Genomic DNA, 20918 nt, shown 5'->3' with positions numbered 1-20918 from the left:
ACTGGCTTGAGCCTGAGATTGCTTTCAAGATGTTTTCTTGATTTAAAAAAAATCGAGAATAATTCCCTAAACCAATGATAGCTCGTTGCCAGGAGGTTGTGAATATTTACTTTGTGGCCAGCATTGTTGTGGCCTTGATATTAGTTGGCTCCAGACAATAGAATCAGATTGAGTCAGTCAATAGTGGAAAAAAGGAACTGCATTTGCTGGTTTACAAAAGAATACACAATGCTGGAATAGCTCAGCAGGTCAGGCAGCTTCTCGGGAGAACATAGATAGGTGTTATTTTGGGTCGGGTACCTTGCTCAGACTGAATAGTCAATTGCACTTCTCTTAAGTTAGTGACCAACCCCTGCCCAAGACGGGGCCCAACCCAAAACATCACCTATCCTTGTTCTCCAGAGATGCTGTCTGACCCACTGAGTTACTACAGCACTTTGTGTTTTCCGATCCACACTTTATTTATGGACAGAGATAAACCAGTTGAACTGTAATATTAAAGTCAATGAGTTGTGATTATTGCCCCTGAAATTCAATATGCAAACTTGCATTTGGAAATCAAGCGCTTTCTGATTATCGTCATGGTATTCACTGATTTAGATGTAATCATTTGATGGTGTAAATTATCTGGATATCAAATACCTGGATTATGGTGCAATAGTAAGTTGGAAATATTCCATGAAGCATTCAGTCATGAAGTAATTAGGTTAAAGAACAAAGTATATTGCAAGTATAATTTATAACTGAGCAAATACATTTGATGGCGCAGCAGTAGAGATGCTGCCTTACATCGCTTGCAGCGCCGGAGACCTAGGTTCGATTTTGACTACGGATGCTGTCTGTACGGAGTTTGTTCGTTCTCCCCGTGACCTGCGTGGGTTTCCCCCAAGATCTTCGGAGAAGACAAAAGAACGTTCAAAACGTTAGTGTAAATAAAATATTTGGCAGGATAACTCAATGAAGATTGAAAACAGAAAGTTTAAGGCAAAGTGGTCTTCACAGTGGAGGGTAGACATTGTTCCTTGTGCTCTTTGGAGTGTGGGAGGAAACGGGTACTGTATGTAGGTTAATTGGCTTGGTATAAGTGTAAATTATCCCTAGTGTGTGTAGGATTGTATTAATGTGCGGAGATCGCTGGTCAGTGCGGATTCGGTGGGCCGAAGGGCCTGTATCCACGTTGTATCTCTAAACTAAACTAAAGATTGATCGCCATAGTTTCAAAAAGGATCAGTATCTGTTTTAGAAGTTTTAACTTTATGAAAAGTTCAAATGCATAAATGACATGAACAACATCTTATTTTTAAGGGGCTGATGGGATCTGCAATCATGAAAATATAATAGCAATTGTAATGTCTTCCAGGACCCTGGTGAGACCACTCCTGAAGTATTGTGTGCAATTTTGGTCTCCTACTTTGAGGAAGGACATTATTGCTATTGAGGGAGTGCAGCGAAGGTAATTCCCGGGATGGTGGGACTGACATCTGATGAAAGAATGGGTTGATTCTGGCTCATATTCACTAGAATTTAGAAGGATGCAAGGGAATCTTATAGAAACATATAAAATTATTAAGGGATTGGGCACGCTAAATGCAGGAAACATGTTCCCGATGTTGGGGGGAGTCCAGAAGCCACAGTTTAAGCCACAGGGGAGGCCACAGTTCAAGAATAAAGGGTAGGCCATTTAGAAATGAGATGAGGAGAAACTTTTTCACGCAGAATTGTGTCATTGTGGAATTCTCTGCCTCAGAAGGCAGTGGAGGCCAATTCACTGGATGTCTTAGCGGAATCAAGGGATATGGGGGAAAAGCAGGAACGGGGTACTGATTTTAGCTGATCCACAATGATCACATTGAATGGCAGTGCTGGCTCGAAGGGCCTACTCCTGCAACTATTTTTCTATGCTTCTATGTATATTTTGAAGAGCAACTGCAGAAAATATCTACCTTAAAATATAGTGACGGTGCAATATGCTGTTACTGTTCACAAGCAAAATATATATTTTGTTATTTTATGTCTTATTATGTTTGTGATAATGTTGTAATGTTGTACATTGTAGCGTCTATTTGAGTACCAATAAGTAGTTGTAAGAGGGTGATGGAGGAACTGAAGGAAATTCACATTAGTCAGGAAATGGTGTTGGGTAGACTGATGGGAATGAAGGCTGATAAATCCCCAGGGCCTGATGGTCTGCATCTTAGGGTACTCAAGGAGGTGGCTCTAGAAATCATGGACGCATTGGTGATCATTTTCCAATGTACTATAGATTCTGGATCAGTTCTGGATTGGAGGGTAGCTAATGTTATCCCACTTTTCAAGAAAGGAGGGAGAGAGAAAGCAGGGAATTATAGACCAGTTAGACTGACATCGGTGGTGGGGAAGATGCTGGAATCGATTATCAACGATGCATTTGGATAGCAACAACAGGATCAGTCCAAGTCAGCATGGATTTACAAAGGGGAAATCATGCTTGACAAATCTTCTGGAATTTTTTGAGGATGTAACAAATAAAATAGACAAGGGAGAGCCAATGGATGTAGTGTACCTGGACTTTCAGAAAGCCTTCGATAAGGTCCCACATAGGAGATTAGTGGGCAAAATTAGAGCACATGGTATTGGGAGTAAGGTATTGACATGGATAGAAAATGGTTGGCAGACAGGAAACAACGTAGGGATTAATTGGTCCCTTTCAGAATGGGGGGCAGTGACTAGTGGGGTGCCGCAAGGCTCAGGGCTGGGACCGCAGCTATTTACAATATACACTAATGATTTAGATGAAGGAGTTAAAAGGAACATTAGCAAATTTGCAGATCACACAAGGCTGGGTGGAAGTGTGAACTGTGAAGAGGATGCTATTTGGATGCAGGGTGATTTGGACAGGTTGGGTGAGTGGGCAGATGCATGGCAAATGAAGTATAATGTCGATAAATGTGAGGCTATCCACTTTGGTGGCAAGAACGGGAAGGCAGATTACTATCTGAATGGTGTCGGGTTAGGAAAAAGGGAAGTACAACGAGACCCGAGTGTCCTTGTACATCAGTCACTGAAAGTAAACATGCAGGTACAACAGGCAGTGAAGAAAGCTAATGGCATGTTGGCCTTCATAATGCGAGGGGTTGAGCATAGGAGCAAAGAGGTCCGTCTGCAGTTGTACAGGGTCCTGGTGAGACCACCCCTGGAGTATTGTGTGCAGTTTTGGTTTCCTAATTTGGGGCAGGATATTGTTGCTATTGCGGGAGTGGAGCGTAGGTTCAACAGGTTAATTCCCAGGATGGTGGGACTGTTGTATGATGAAAGAATGGAGCTACTGGGCTTGTATTCTCTGGAATTTAGAAGGATGAGAGGGGATCTTATAGAAACATATAAAATTATTAAGGGATTGGACATGCTAGATGCAGGAAACATGTTCCCGATGTTGGGAGGAGTCCAGAACTAGGGGCCACAGTTTAAGTTGTGAATTTGTGGAATTCTCTGCCTGAGAAGGCAGTGGAGGCCGATTTACTGGATGCATTCAAGAGAGAGTTAGATAGAGCTCTTAGGGCTAGCTAAATCAAGGGGTATGGGGAGAAGGGAGGAACGGAGTACTGATTGTGGAAGATCAGCCATGATCACATTGAATGGCGGTGCTGGCTTGAAGGGCCGAATGGCCTACTCCTGCTCCTATTGTCTACAGTTTGTGTCTACGTATCTATGGAATGATAACCCTAATGAGAACATTTTAACAGGATATATTAGATTAATCTTTTTAAAGTTTAATTTAGAGATACAGCGCAGAAACAGGCCCTTCGACGCCTTGCCTTGCCTGGCCCTTCGACGCCTCCCACCGATCCCCACACACTAACACTATCCATGCACACGAGGGACAATTTACATTTATACCAAGCCAATTAGCCTACAAACCTATACACCTTTGGAGTGTAGGGGGAAACCGGAGCCTCTCGGCGAAAACCCACAAAGGTCACGGGGCGAACGTACAAACTCTGTTCAGACAGCACCCGTAGTTAGGATCAAACCCAGGTCTCTGGCGCTGTAAGGCAGCAACTCTACCGCTCTGCCACCATGCCGGTCTTTTGATCCTTATAATATATCAGACAGGATTCCGAGTGTATTATCCATAATAACTTGCAAGTACATTCTAAAAAAGGCAAAATCCTATGTTTTGTTCTGGTCTTCTATGCAAGAATGAATGTATAAATGAATCTGTGATTTAAGATAAAGCTGGTCTATTCCCAACGACAGAAAACAATAACTTGACAGGGCCCTAATTTTGACATGTGGGTTTAACTATTGAAATAGAGTAAGATTTAAATCTGTGTTGGTTCAGTACCCTTTATGGTAAAAACAAAAGGTCCTGCCACTTGCCTATTCTCTGCTGGTAATTACAAATGAAGGTATCTTGTTCCAAGTTCTGATACACTTGTGATTTAAATGTCTCTCGCTAACTGCAAATGTCTCTCGTAATTACAAATGACCATCTGAACAACTTTAATGAAGGAAAACATTGGAGAGTACATATAGACAATAGTAAAAATATTAGCTTCTCAAAGAAGCTTCATAACTCAATTGTTGACTTCATAATCATAATCATAATCATACTTTATTAGCCAAGTATGTTTTGCAACATGCGAGGAATTTGATCTGCCATACAGTCTTACCAATACAGAGTGACAAGACACCCAAATACATTTTAAACATGAACATCCACCAAAGCGACTCCCCCCACATTCCTCACTGTGATGGAAGGTAAAAAAAGTTCAATCTTCTTCCCTTCTTTGTCCTCCTGCCTTCGGGGCACTCGAACCTTCTGTTGTCGGGGCGATCTTGGCTCTCGCAGCTGGCAGTCGAGCCCTCCGCGTCAGGACGATCAAGCTCCCGTATCGGGGGGACCTCAGCTCCCCTGTGCCGGGCGATCGGACCCCAGGTCTGGGCTGGTCGAACCTCCTGCGACTTTGGAGCTTCGCGACATCAGCCTCTACCCGAGACTGCGAACTCCTCGATGTTGAAATCCGCAGGCTGTGGTTGGAGCATCGATCCCAGGCAAGGGATCACAGGCTCCTTTTAAAAATATATATTTTAAAACTTTCAAATGATGATTCTGCAATTTCTTCAACTGTCTTCTTCTGAGCTGGTAGCAAACAGCACAGAAGAGTTCTGAAACTTGCAAGGAAGTAGACAAAGTGGCCTAAGTCTGCTGCATTATCCTGGCCATTAATATAGTGGAATCCTTTTGCACTCCCATTGGATTTGTTATTCAGACCTTCAACAAGCACAATCTTCAATCATCGCTTTGGAACAATTCCATGAAATGTTCAATTTGACGACTACTTCAACGCAAATTCATTGCAATGCTCAGTTATTAAGATTAATGTCTGCAGTTGGTTTAATGCAGTGACCAAGAGGCAAGTGTAACTTCACCCATTAGCAAATAAACTGTGTGACTCTCAGTTGATGGATTCCAATAATTCCAGGTAAATTGTACAGTGATTAAAAATAAATAATAACTAAGACAATGATTTTGTCTTTAAATTTATGAAGAAAAGTTCTCAAACCAGACCCAAAAAATGTTGTCAGTGCAATACCTTTTTACAAAGACTTTAAAGTTGAACCTGGATAACACAATCAACACTATCAGATTCTTTCTGTATTACTGCTGATCTGTGTCTCTTTATTCAGCATTCCTTATTTCCAGAACTCTAAAAGTGGCTGTAGTTAAAGTGGAAGTTAAAACAATATTAAACTGAGTTCAAGGATAAGTGTTTCTGCCGTATATATCATGAAAGGGTTAATTATGTTACTTAAAATATTTTTATGCATGCATAACTCTGTGTGAGACCAATATGATTCAGTTGCCGCCCACAGAGGAAGTTGTAAGAACTGCACCTGCGATTGAAGAGTTAAAAAAAAGACCCAGGTTTAACCTGAATCTGTTGATTTCATGAATTTGGTCAAGCATTTTAAATATGTGTCTACTACTGGGTTGTTACCATATATTCTAGGCTTCTCTTTGGCTACACAAACTTACGATCAGTTCATTTTTATTCATTTAGAAGGAGCTTGTCTGTACTATGCCAGCAGAAACTTGTTTATGCTTGTTTACCCTTTGAATAATCAATTCAATGGCAACAGAAATTGTGAGAGGTGTTAAATTCCAAAAAGGGTTGCTCTATTGCTTAGATATTTTAAGACAAGGGTAATAACTTGCTCTATATTCAAATTCTTCCTTCCGCTGTACGTAATTAATCTCACACCTGAGATATTTTTTAATTCCTCTTACAAAATGGCTTAAGAGTCGCATCTTGTACATAATTTAACATCCCTTTGTTATAAGTATATGACCTGGCTTGTGAACAGTTTGTGTTAATAAAAATTAGGATTACAACTTTGGTGCGATTTTTGGTCTGTTTCAACAGTTAATTTACACCTGAATTCCTGCTATGTTCAAAATGGTGTAACTGAGAGAAAAAGAATATTATAAAACATTATATTTCTGTGTTCTACTTTTTTGTTTGTAGAAAGGGGGGTAGGTTTTGTAGAACTAAGGATGGCGAATTTGAGACTTGCAGTTTTACGACTAATTTTGGAACTGTGACATTTGCATATTCTTGAAAATGCCATATCCATTGCACAGTGTCTCGTACAAGGAATCCAAATCATTAAATACAGGGCCAACAACTGTAATCATTTCTGAAAGTGTGTGTTCTGTAAAGTTGGATTTATTAATTGCTGGTGCTCCCGGTGTTATTTACGCACACTGAGGAGAAACCTGTCTTTTTCTCACCAGCATTAAATATGTTCACATCAGCCAGCAGATGTGTTTGCATCTGTACATTGAGATTCACTGATTTAAGGGGTGGGGTATGGTGCGATGTGTACAACTGTTGACTGTTGATCGGGTTGAATTCTGGTGGCCAAAGATTTAGTTCTACAACTTTGTATTTATAAGTGCACCAATAAATTTAAATATCTGGTAAGCAAACATCCAGAACAAGGGGCCACAGTTTAAGAATAAGGGGTAGGCCATTTAGAACTGAGATGAGGAAAAACTTTTTCAGTCAGAGAGTTGTGAATCTGTGGAATTCTCTGCCTCAGAAGGCAGTGGAGGCCAATTCTCTGAATGCATTCAAGAGAGAGCTAGATAGAGCTCTTAAGGATAGCGGAGTCAGGGGGTATGGGGAGAAGGCAGGAACGGGGTACTGATTGAGAATGATCAGCCATGATCACATTGAATGGCGGTGCTGGCTCGAAGGGCCGAACGGCCTCCTCCTACACCTATTGTCTATTGTCTATTGTCTATCTCTTTCCGACACGTCTATTTCAATCATGTAATTCTCATAAAAAATGATTCCTGTAACTTTTTACTATCTAAACCTGTATTGAAATGAGAATGCGTGCATTGCATTGTTTTGCTGCATTGGGGGTGAGGGGTGGGGGGCCGAAAACAAAGAGACACCAGCGGGACTATAATGAGTACATTGTAACTTTGTCAATGCCAGATGTGTGGCGACTTTGCATTGAAAACAAAAATAATGAATTTCACTGCACCTAGGTACATGTGACAATAAAGTATAATTGAATGATAGAATTGACTTCAAACAAGTTTACGCCAGGAATATGTCCATTTATTTGTTAAATCTCCCGAGTATTGTGTTTCTCAGTGATTCACATTTGTACTTAATAATAATTTTTTCTTGTTTTCTGCAGCACCAAAGGACAATGACGAACGTGTGTTTAAAGAACGAATGCGGCCCAGGAAGCGACAAGGAGCTGTCCGGCGGAGGGTCCATCAGGTTAATGGACACAAGTTTATGGCCACCTATCTGAGACAGCCAACATATTGTTCGCATTGCCGTGACTTTATTTGGTAAGAGAGTTATTAAAAGACAAATGGCAACTGTGAAGAATTGCTACATTATGTGCAACTTTCCCCATAGTTAATTTGAACTACTTATTCATTGTTAGAACATTCTTTTCAGATGTGTTGTCTTCATTCAAGTTGTCATTTGAACTTCCATTTGTCATTGGTATGTGAACACATAGGCCATCCTCCAATTCCCTATTTGGATTACATGGGGGTTATCAGAACACTTATCACTCTCTCAAGATGCTGCTCATCTTGTTGAGAAAAAATACTGCAACCTTAAAAAATAAAAACTGAACGATTTCCTCTCAAACCAGAAACAAGTGATTTTCTCCCCTCCCTTTTTTTACCCATAAAGGTGCTAAGAACGCAGCAGTCTTGTGTATGGAGATCTGATAATGATTTTAGTCCCGTGCCTTTATTAGTCGATGTAACAAGAGAAATGGAAATATTATCATCCCACAAGAAAATTATTTCATATTTCTCCAGATCAACCAACAATCGCACATTCCCACAGCAATTTTTAGTTCGAACTTCAGGTAAAACGAGTCGGAATTAGTCAATAGTCTGAAGTCAGCAGTATACCTACGGACATTTTTAAAGATAAATTGATTTAATAATCATTAATGATATAATTTAAAATATCTTGGTGTTTTGTCTTTCTAATTCCATACATCTAATTGTAGCATCTGCACATTCCTTGGTTTTTGGGGGAAATTGTTCATTTTTGACTTAAAGATAATTTGATTTGCTGATAGTTCTAGGTTATTAGGAACAGAACCCTTGCGTAAACCAAATACTGCCTGTATTTGGTTGTATGTGCAGCACATCTGCACTCATATTTTAGTTTAGTTTGCAGCGTGGAAACGGGCCCTTTGGCCCACCGACTCTATGCCGATGTGCAATCGCCCATATACTAGCACTATCCTACACACTAATGACAATTTACAGAAGCCAATTAACCTACAAATCTGCATCCCTTTGGAATGTGGGGAGGAAAATTAAACACCTGGAGAAAACCCACGCAGTCACAGGGAGAACATAACCTTTGTACATGCAGCACCCATAGTCAGGATCAAACCCGGGTCTATGGTGCTGTAAGGCAGTAACGCTATTGCTGCACTGTTGTACCGCACCTGAAGTGTAAAGCCTTATGGAGCTGGAACCAATGGACATCACACATTCCAAGAAATCGTCCTCCAATCGTCAACATGAAGTTTGAGATCTGTAATATTTGGCTCCTCGTGGACAGGCCAAGCAAGAACAGACTTGACTTCATAACCCTGGATTTTGGATGCTTTGGCATTGAACTGTCTGCTTAAGGAAGGAGGACAGCCTATTCCAAGAAAGTCCTTTTTCGTGTGTGTGCCATGCCAGCGCAGAGAATGCTGGGGACAACATGCAAACAGTACCGGGAAGCAGCTCAGTTTGCAGCAGTGAGTGGTGGCGGAGCTTGCAATTGTTAAAAGAAGACATCAGTGAGTTGGATGCCTATGAGTCCAGGAGAGCTCAGTAAATTGGAGCTTTGGTTATGGTGGGGAAGAAGTGACCCTAAGGCAGGCAAGTCAAAGTTGTGCGATACACAATGAAAAGTGCCCAATGAAATTTAAGGAGTGCTGTGATTACGTCTGGAAACTATTGTTATGTGTACAGTTGAAAAGGACACATTATGTGACTAGATACCTACTCCTTATTGCTCTTTACTGACGAGCAACATTTTGCATTGTTAACATTCCGAAACCTAAAGAATGAAGATGGTGGTTTTGAAAAGATTTTTAAGGAGAGAAGTGGTGGCGTTTTCGAAGATTGGAACCCAAATTGCTGAAGATTCCACCATTGATGCTTGAACAATACGAGAGGGAGATAAGTTAATGCCTGCAACAAAGAAGGAGAGAAGACAAATAATAGACAACAAATTTGGCATTTGTGAAGATTATCTTGTTTATGTTATTTGAAGAAAATGTGGAAGTACTTTAGCCATTCATATTTGAAGCTGTGCGAATTTTTATATGAGAGAACGATAAACACCAAATCACTGGAGTCGGAATTTATTGTTTCACGTGGATCAGAATTCCAGTTCTTGTTGTTTTGAAAATTTGCTTGTGATGCAATGTATTTACTTTGTAAGTGGTAAAACACTTGCAGTGGAAATGTTTTGGGCACCATGCTGTAATCCGCAAATATAACTTTTCCATAATGCTTTAAACTTTTTTAAAAATGACGTGTATTTTTGGGAAAATAATACATTGCACTCAATAATTTTATAGGCTGCTAGCAAAATGACATCTGCTGTACCACTGATACTGAGGCCACTATTCCCAAGCGTTAAGGACCTGTCCCACTTAGGCGATTTTAAGGCGACTGCCGGCGACTAGGCTGTCGCCGACAGTTCGCCGGGGTGTCGCGGGCATGATCGTGAGGAGTCTTCCAAAAATCATAGTGGATCTCGGCGCGTCGCTGAGAAATCATCCGGTTTGAAATTTCTTGGCGACAGCTGGCTTGTTGCCAGGTATCGTTGCTTATTGTGGGCGCTGTCGCATGCTGTCCCCAGGTTTGATGCATTTAGAAGTACATAATATTAAAATAAGTAAAGTTATTTCAAAATACCATAAAATGCTTGTGTTTAACCAATTTATTTACCGTCAGGACATTTGACAGGTAGATTGGAGGCGACAGTTTGACGGTCAGGTAAGCGTGGGAATTTTTGTGATGTTTATGGCCATCAGCCATTACATTTAAAGTGGGCTCCAAACCCAGATATGCAACCCAGAAACCAGATATGCATCTCCCTTACATTTTCAAAGAATGCCTACACACTTTTCACAAAAATCCACTTAACCACTTAAAAAAAAAAAAATTAATACAGCTATTAGTAAACTGGAAGTAAATCTAGTTTATTCCTTGTTACAGTGAAGCTTGGTTTTTAAATAACCTATTCAAGGTGGTATAGTTCAAAACTCTCAAGTACTTACCGACTTGTCAGTGATTTCAGCGAAAATCAGGACGCCGGAGAAGCACTGACAGTGTGGGAATTTTTGCGATGTTTCAGAAGACGGTGTAATCTTGACCTGACTCGGCATTGTTGTGGTCATTGTTGTAGGGTAAAAGAAAAGTTTGGCGATCTGCTACGACTTTGACAGTTGCCAGCAGTCGCCAAAAAAATTGCCTAAGTGGGACAGGCCCTTTAACCCACCAGTTGGCAGGTGAATTATGAAACTCTCCAGGGAAGGCAGCTGCCACTAATCATTTCACAAGCACAAAAAGCACTTCATACAGTCTGGGAAGAGTTCACTATCTGCCTTTCTGATTTCTCGACGGATTTGTGTTGTTAAATTTGCATGGTTAGCTGTGGGGAGGAGATCAACAAGGTTCTCCTATTTAATGTTATCTCTTGTATATCTATCGCTCTTAATTGAAATGAGTGTCACCCTCAGTAGCATTCCTTGTGGGCATTAATTTGCAACATAGAATGCATGTAATTTTATTAATTTGTTTGTGAAGCCAACAGTCTGTTCTAACGAGCATACTATAATTTCCTAGTTAATTCTTTGGGGCTAAAATCAAATTTCAACTTGGATTGTGCAGGCAGGCCAAATCAGCATTCCTATATCATTGTACTCATCTAATCCAAATCATTAATGAAATATGTGAATATCAATCCTTGAATGCATGAAAGATATGTAAATATTCAAACTATGTAAAGAGATCTAATCCATCCTTGATGATCTTGTGACACTATTCCAGAGACCTCCATTGACTTGGTGTAAAGTCATAGATCAGCATGATAAATGAATAGGAACCTTTGTTGAAATTCTGGGAAAATATTGTTTGTGCACCCAAAGATTGTGCTTTTGAAAATAAATCCGTCAATGACAATTTTCCAATTATGTAATATGCTTGCTCTGTTTGTTTACAGGGGAGTGATAGGTAAACAAGGATACCAGTGCCAGGGTAAGAGATGCTCTCAAATTTTCATGCCTTAATGTACTTATTTTTATCATTGATTTTGTTGACTCTCCAGTACGTTTATGGGAAGCGTGCCAATTTAATGATAAAATTGGCGAGTGTAGGTAGATTTCTGGATGGTCCGGTTTGAATTTGTGAAATTTGTCACCATTTAATTGTGATAAGGAATCACATAGGAAATGTATTTTATTAATATTGGAACAAATTGCACAGGCCTTCATCAATAGAAGGAAATATTTACTTTGTCAATAGAACGCTGGTTGCATAGCTATTATGAATGTGGCTGAAGGCCATTTTTGCTTTTAGACCAACATCGGAACAAGAACGGTGTCAACGGAATGGGTTGAAAGATTTATGCATAAACGTTTTCAGTGGATAAACCCCTGCTAAATAGGATTATTGAATGCCACAATTCCTGGACCTTCCAGAAGTTAAAAGATTAATAATGCATCAGAGGATAAGCAGAACGATTAATGAATTGTTTACTGCAAAAATCATTGCAGGTGGGTGGGGAAAAGAATGAAGATTCTCAAGTTCTAGTAGTTTAACAGGAACAACTGCAAATATCTCTGGTCTTGACAAAAATCCTTAACTATTTTAGAATGGTAAGTGTAATACTGAATGTTGAACTAAAGACAACTGGTAGAAGCAAATTATTGGGAGACTATCATGAATCTGTGGGAGAATCCATTTTCTTTCTGCTGATGAGTAATATTCCTGAAGAACAAATGTGGGCCCATTATTTATGAACAGTTTTGAACCGATTGTTGGTGTGTTATTCGCTTGTCTTTTCAGTGCTGGCCCTGTCTCTGTCTGCACTTCCCTGTCAACACTTGCCCAGCCCACATTAAATATCCTGTGGATGTCTCTCTACAATTACTCTCTATCCCTTCATGTACATAGAATCTCTTTGGATTTTCCTTAATATTTTCTGCCAGAGCTATCTTTGCCGCCCTGATTTCCTTCTTTAATATGCTCCTCAACTCCCAAAACCTCCCCGTGGATACACTAGCCTTTTCAGGTCTTTCTTAATATTATATGGCTCTACTAAATTGCTGTCAGCGTCAAACGTTTGAAAGAAAACAGTAATGGTCCAGCTACGTTTTCTTCATAATCAGAATTCTCTGTTCCTGATAATATCCTTGCAAATCTCACCAGCACTTTCTCTTCTGCTGTGACTATCTTTCTGTACTTTGAGTCATAGAGTGGTACAGTGTGGAAACAAGCCCTTCAGCCCAATTTGCTCACACCGGCCAATATGTCCCAGCTATACTAGTCCCACTTGCCAGCATTTGGTCCATGTCCCTCCAAACCTGTCTTATCCATGTAATCATGAATACCAGAATTCTGCGTAATGCTTTAGTTATGACTCCATTAGTGTTTTGTATGGTAATATTCTGCTCTTATATTCTGTCTGTTAGAAAATAAAGGCTTTTATTCAGTAATGCTGCTTTCCTCCTTATCACACATTCGCACTTCAAAATTCCTCTGTTCTTCTCCACTTCTCAGTGTCCTGCCAAGGAATGTAGACTCTGGCTCTCTTTGCCTTCTCCAAAATGATGATCCAAGCTTTTCAGAGATGCATGTTATCGGTCAGCTAATTTTCCATCAATAGTCTTGTTGCACTAAATGAACTTTAGCAAGGCTTTTGACAAGATCCTGAATGGAAGGCAAGGTTAGATTGCACGCGATCCAGGGAGAGCTAGTCAATTGTATGTATTATTGGCTTGATGTTGGAAACAGGTGGATGATGGAAGGTCGTTTTTGTGGTCTGGAGGCCTGTGATTTTCAGTGCACTGCAGGAATTTGTGCTGGCCCAAATTCTATTCATCCTTTATGATATGATTTGGATGAGTGCATACGCATGGTTAGTAAATTTGCAGATGACACTTAAGCAGGTGAGGTTGTAAACTGAAGAAGGTTATTGACAATTACAGAGGGATCTTAATTAGCAAGGTAAGTGGGCTGAGGAATGATAAATGTCTTTTTTGTAACAGTAAGTGCAAGGTGTTGCATTTGAGAAGTCAAACAAGGATAGGATCTTCACAGTGAATGATAGGGCCATGGGCAGTGTTGTAGAACAGAGGGATCGAGGAGTACATGTATGTAGTTCCCTAAAAGTGGTACCATAGGTCAACAGGGTGGTCAAGAAGGTATTCGGCACACACACCTTCATCATTCAGGCCATTGACTACAGCAGTTTAGATGTTATGTTGCGGTTGAATGAAATGTCAGCAAGGCAGCACTTACAAGAACATTGCCAGGATGTGAGGGCCTGAATTACAGAGAGAGAGAGATTGGGTAGATTATGATTTTATTCATTGGAACTTAGTAGACTTGGGGATGACCTTGTAGAAAATTATAAGGGGTATGCATAAGGTGAACGCAGGGAAGGGGAATTAAAAACTAGAGGACATTGGTTTAAGGTGAGAGTGGAAGGATTTACAAGCGATACATTCTGCATACAGAGGGTGATGTATATGCAGATGCAGCTGCCTGAGAAAGTGGTTGAGGAAGGTAAAATCACAAGGTTTAAAAGAGATTTAGACAGATACCTGGATTGGAAAGGTTTTGAGGGATATGGGTCAAACACTTACTTAGATGGCCATCTTGTTTGGCATGGACAAGTTGGGCCAAAGAGGCAGTTTCCATGCTTTGTTACTGTATAGCTCTATATTGAAATAGTGGGGAACATTTTAATCACCATTCAGCCTTCCACTGTTTTGCTACACTTTGCCCAATCTATAAATTAGATATTTTTTTGAGAGAAGAACTACTGGCTTTTTACGTGAAATCATGAAATCCGATGAGATTGATTAACAAAGACTCATTTGGCAGACAAAATTAACAGGTTTTTTGGCTCTATGGATATGGCAGATGTTGGGAAATTGACTTTAAATCCAAGAAAAACTGATAAATGTTGACCAATGTTAATACATTGTTAATTCTATTGGCATTTTAATGAATTAAATAGAGGCTGATCTTTTTTCCCCAATCTGGCTGCCATTTAGGTAATTGCAGCAACAAGAACTTTGGATGTAATAACAGCCCATGGTTCACTGGATGGACACCATCGTTCTGTTCGAAAGAACAAAACAGCAGAAACAAACACTGTTTGCCTCATTTGTCCAGGATCTACACTGTTTGAATTTTGAAATATTTTATTGATAAGTGAACAAAACTGCCCTTTGAGACACGATGGCAGATATATTTTTCATTTTAAAATTGATGGTTTGCGGTTCATAATAAGACCAAGCTAAAAAGGAAAACCATGACAAAAAAACAGGAATCAGAGTCCAGATGAAATAAACAAAGTTAATGAAGTGGGAGGAAATTAAATATCTAGTTCATACAGCATTGATATAATGCTCATGGAGTGAGTCTCTCTAGGTTAGGACTGACAGGATGAAAAAGCCAAATTTCATATAGAAACATAGAAAATAGGTGCAGGAGGAGGCCATTTGGCCCTTCGAGCCAGCTTCATTGTGATCATGGCTGATCATCTACAATCAGTAACCCGTGCCTGCCTTCTCCCCAAACCCCTTGATTCCGCTAGCCCCAAGAGCTCTATCTAACTCTCTTTTAAATCCAGAATCCATTAACGCCTTTTATTATATAAAGTGAAAGTTTCCACATGCTTGTATTGACGATCTTACGTTTTATTGTTTTTACTTATTGAAGGAAAATAAAATAAACTGCAAAGTCAGCAAATTTAATAAAATCCTGAGTAATGGCTTGGATTATAATTGCTGGTTTATGTGTTTCAGACGTGGTTTTTCTCTTTAACAGATGCTCACTGAGGTTTAAAGGCAATGATAAACAAAGAATTTTTCATTTGAATTTACAGTTTGTACTTGTGTGGTGCATAAACGATGTCACGAACTTATCATAACCAAGTGTGCTGGCTTGAAGAAGCAAGAAGCACAGGATGAGGTACATATTTTACATGCTATAGTTGGAAGTGATGAAATGTTGGACAACCATGTATCTATGATGGGGAGGGAAATAATACCGAATACTTCTCAGTGGCATTGTTGCAGTAGATGGAAAAATTGCAGGTTTGTGTGGCAGCTGTGTAGACCTTACCAAATAGATTTAATCTTTTTAAATGTAATTATATGTGGTTTGAAGTGATAATATAACCAAGAGATAAGCGTATTGAACTCGAGCTAAAGCTAACAAAATGAACAAAGGGTGAATCAGTTTATCCCTTTTGCTCAAAATATGTATGTTTTACCTATTGCTAATTCAGGATTGCCTAATTTAATTTCAATTTTATTTATTCAATAACAGCCAACTATTGTTTGGAATAGTTGTCTAAAACCATTTTGAAACCTCTAGCCAAAATTCACTCTGCTGTTTGTTTACTGTGCAGGTGGGCTCTCAACGCTTCAGTGTCAACATGCCTCACAAGTTTAGCATTCACAACTTCAAAGTCCCCACGTTCTGTGATCACTGTGGCTCTCTACTCTGGGGTTTATTGAAACAAGGATTACAATGCAAAGGTAAGGAATCTGGGTTCCCTTCCTCTTTTAACAAGCTATCTTGCATTGCAAGAATGCAGAAATAAGATGCTAACATAGAACAAAAAATATTGGAGGCACTCAGCATTCGTTTTGTCTTATGTTTACCGAAGATGCTCTGTTGTGTTGTTGCGTTAATGTGCTTGTAAAGCAACAGCAAGAAAGAATTTCTGTTCCTAGTGCATCTGACAATTAAACACTCTTGGCTTGACTCTTGAGTTGAGAACTTGGAATCGAGTTTGTTTTTGGAATCTGAAAAAGTTTTGTGGACAGATGAGACGAAGATTAACTAATATCAGAGTAATGGCAAGAGTAAAGTATGGAGGAGAGAAGGAACTGCCCAAGATCCAAAGCAGACCACCTCATCTGTGAAACACGGTGGTGGGGGTGTTATGGCCTGGGCATGTATGGCTGCTGAAGGTACTGGCTCACTTATCGTCATTGATGATACAACAGCTGATGGTAGTAACATAATGAATTCTGAAGTGTATAGACACATCCTATCTGCTCAAGTTCAAACAAATGCCTTAAAACTCATTGACCGGCAGTTCATTCTACAGCAAGACAATGATCCCAAACATACTGCTAAAGCAACAAAGTTTTTCAAAGCTAACAAATGGTCAATTCTTGAGTGGCCAAGTCAATCACACCTGATCTGAACCCAATTGAGCATGCCTTTTATGTGCTGAAGAGAAAACTGAAGGGGACTAGCCCCCAAAAGAAGCATCAGCTAAAGATGGCTGCAATACAGGCCTGGCAGAGCATCACCAGAGAAGACATCCAGTAACTGGTGATGTCCATGAATTGCAGACTTCAAGCAGTTATTGCATGCAAAGGATATGCAACAAAATACTAAACATGACTACTTTCATTTACATGACATTGCTGTGTCCCAAACATTATGGTGCCCTGAAATGGGGGGACTATGTATAAACGCTGCTGCAATTTCTACATGGTGAAACCAAAATGTATAAAAATGGCCTTTACAAACTCCACTGGCTCCCCATCCCCCAGAGAATCCAGTACAAAATCCTCCTCATGACCTACAAAGCCCTCCATAACCTGGCCCCATCCTACCTGACTGACCTCCTCCACAGGCACACTCCCACCTGCACCCTCCGCTCTGCTGTTGCCAATCTCCTATCCCCCCCCATCCGGACCAAACTCAGATCCTGGGGGGACAGGGCTTTCCCCATCGCTGCTCCCACCCTATGGAACTCACTACCCCAAACCGTCAGAGACTCCTCCTCACTCACCACATTCAAAACATCACTGAAGTCTTACCTGTTCAGTACTGCCTTCAACCACTGAAGGTCACCTCACCTTCTGTCTCCTTTCTCTGTTTGTTTACTTATTTATCTATTATTCACTTCCCTATGTTCTTTAAATCCCTGTAAAGCGTCTTTGAGTGTATGAAAAGCGCTATATAAATGTAATGCATTATTATTATTATTATTATTATTTATTAAAATCTGACAATGTGCACTTTAACCACATGTGACTTTTTCTATTACAAATCTTAAATTGTGGAGTATAGAGGCAGATAAATAAATGATGGGTCTTTGTCCCAAACATTATGGAGGGCACTGTATGCAACATATACACATCCATATTTAACAAACCAACAATTAGTGAAATCTGAATATTTTATCATCATCATCATGTTTCGATCACCAGCACGGTCTTTAATCTTAATACCTCTACATGGTCTTGAGAGTAAAGACCTATTATTACTCTTGTCATTAACATTAACTAGACATATTGCCACGTTCTTACTGTAATAAGACAGTACAATGCTCTGGTCTTACTATAATTTAAGTCTTTATTCTGGACAAACTCTCATGATTGGAGGATTGAAATTGCATGGATGTTTGTAGATTTATTTTCAGTTCCATTTTGGGACCATGAAAAATACCAGCTTGGACCTTTTAAATCAGAAATAATGACAGTAAAAATTGGACTCTGACATTTTCCACAAACAACTTTATGAAAACTAAATGTTATGTTTGAAAATAACTGTTAGATATAACTTCACTTCTAATATAGTTACTGATAATTTCCCATTGCTCCTACCAATCTCACTATCCACGCTTGAATGTTGTAACCCGCTGTCACATGTCCTTAATATGAGCAATCTAACTTTATTATTTAAGTTTGGGTTATTGTCACATGTACCGAATTACAGTGAAAATGTTTTATTTGATGTATGCCAGCAAGTTATAGAAATAATTTTGTATGTGACACCACTGCAACATTTACCAATACATCTTTAATACTTTTGCAGAGGCAAACTTGTGTTGGTTTCTGCATTCGGTCCTAAACAAATGCAGTTCTAAAAATTATACCTTATTTGATATGAAAGAATCCAAAGCAATTTTCTTGATTAAATATAAGTTTAAAACAGCAAATGCCGGGAATGTTCAACAGATCAACCAGCATTTATGGAGGGAGAAACAGAGATATTGTTTCAGGTTGAAAATTATTGGCATTTCATCATGTATGGGCATTTACCATGACAATAGTTTTATCTAATAGTAAAGCTATTATAGCAGTAACGTTTACATCGTAACAGAAGAAAGGGGCTTATGATAGCATCTTACTGGTGTCTTCAGGTATTGCTTTTAGTTTTGAATAAGTAGATGTAATTTTTTCATGTATCCTTTGCTTGTGTTTGTGTAAATGGTTTTTTTTGTTTGACTGTCCAATAAATTTAATAATGCCAATTACATGAAAACGTAAGCACACGTGCACCAATCGAAGGGAAACTTGTTGATTGTGCTATTGTCCAATAAAGTCATACAATTCAAAAATGATGGAGCTATTTCTCAATTAGGGCTTCTACTGTAAACCTTTCAGGTTCTGTACCCCTCTCTCCTACTTTAAGGTGGTTCTGAAATACTATCTTCCTGACCAAGTTTTGATTATCTTTTCTGATTTCTCCTTCTGTGACTTTATATAAATTTTGTCTGATAATGGTTGTGTGAAGTGTCCTGAATAGTACAACAATGTGTCAGGTGCTGTTGTCATTGTAAAATTTTGTTTTTTTACCCAAAGGAGAATTTAAGTGATTGTATCAGCTTCTCCCACCAGATGGCAGTAACATGTAGATCAAGCAAATAATACAGATTTATTATATAACGAGAGGGATTTCAAGGTCATGAGAATGTAATTGTGAATGTCAGATCTTTTCTGCAACAGGCAAACATACTGGTGCATGAAGGTGAACAAATAATTGGGGCCTGACAAGAGGGAGAAAAGGATAATTCCCAGAACAAGGGAAATAATACAATTAGGATTATGACAGAAAAACTTTTTTAATGAATAGAATCATGAATTGAAAACCGTGTAAAACCGTGGAGAAAAGTTGGGAAATAAAATGGTTTAGAAAAATGGACTTGCCAGAAAAAAAAGTTTTTTTTTTCTAAATGCTGAAAAGATCTACGAGACTCCCAGTGCACATCACCCATTTCTGTCTAAAAAAGAGACCCAGTGGCTCTGGGTCAGGCAGAATCTGTACCGTCTTCTTTTGAGCTTCAGAACTGACACAGTGATGTTTTGAGCCGGGACCTTTCTTGAGACTGTCTGTAGAAGGGTCCTGACCCAAAATGTCACCTATCCATGTTCTCCAGGGATGCTGCCCGACCTGCTGAGTTACTCCAGCACTTTGGGTCTTTTTTTTGCAAACCAGCATCTGCAGTTCCATTGTTTCTAGACATTTCTGTCTGACCTGCTTTGGTGAGCAGCTCATTGCTACACTCACTTATCGGTGACCCACCAGTACCAGTAGAACAAACATGATTACTGAAGCCAACTCCTTATCGGCAAGGCCTAACCGACTGAAAATAGCAAACTCCGTTCCCTGTAATGCTTTGACAATAAACTCAGTCATGACCATGCTGATCACCTTTGAACATTTGTCAGTGTCGCTGATAAGCATCCAAAAACATATGCAAACATATTCATATTTGAAGATTTTTAAAAATAGTTTAGTGTAGAGATACAGCATGGAAACACTCCCTCTGGCCCACCAAAATCCACGTTGATCAGCGATCACCCACACACTAGTTCTATCCTACACACTGGGGACAATTTACAGATGTCAATTAACCTACAAACCTGCGTGTCTTTGGAATGTGGGAGGAAACCGGAGCACCTGGAGAAAGCCCACATGGTTAGGATGGAATACTTTATTGTCACATGTGACTAGGCACAGTGAGATTCTTTACTTGCCTACTCAATGTATACAAATAGCAGCCACCTGCGGCGCTGAAGAATGTACAAACTCCATATAAACAGCACCCGTAATTAGGATCGAACCCTGGCTTCTGGCACTGTAAGGCAGCAACTATCGCTGTGCCAATGTGCTGCCTTTTTGTAATCAAAAGATTTCCAAAATTTAAAAATAAGTATTCAAATTAATAATTTGAACCCATTTGTTAATTAACCAAATTTAAAAATGTCCCTTGTCTGAACTACACCTCTCTTCCTCTGAGCCAGTCCTCTCCTTTTAACCAAATGGAGTTGCCGGATGCATGACAGATTTTGTTCAACATTCTGTCAGTAGTTTAGTTTAG

The 20918-nt window shown here is 39.5% G+C and overlaps 1 protein-coding gene across 1 annotated transcript in view; it reads left to right on the top strand.

The window, feature by feature from the left end:
- Nucleotides 1–20918, top strand: part of prkcea (protein kinase C, epsilon a) — a 426235-nt gene that overhangs the window by 235236 nt on the left and 170081 nt on the right. Inside the window, exons 3-6 of the mRNA XM_078405002.1 lie at nucleotides 7699–7858; nucleotides 11772–11806; nucleotides 15669–15754; nucleotides 16197–16326. Coding sequence (XP_078261128.1) covers nucleotides 7699–7858; nucleotides 11772–11806; nucleotides 15669–15754; nucleotides 16197–16326 — 411 coding nt within the window. The remainder of the gene's footprint in view (nucleotides 1–7698; nucleotides 7859–11771; nucleotides 11807–15668; nucleotides 15755–16196; nucleotides 16327–20918) is intronic.

This window comes from Rhinoraja longicauda, chromosome 9 (assembly GCF_053455715.1).
Source record: "Rhinoraja longicauda isolate Sanriku21f chromosome 9, sRhiLon1.1, whole genome shotgun sequence".
In the NCBI taxonomy this organism is placed as follows: Eukaryota; Metazoa; Chordata; class Chondrichthyes; order Rajiformes; family Arhynchobatidae; genus Rhinoraja; species Rhinoraja longicauda.
The sequence above is the reverse complement of the archived record's forward strand: the minus strand, read 5'-3'. Positions and strand labels throughout refer to the sequence as shown.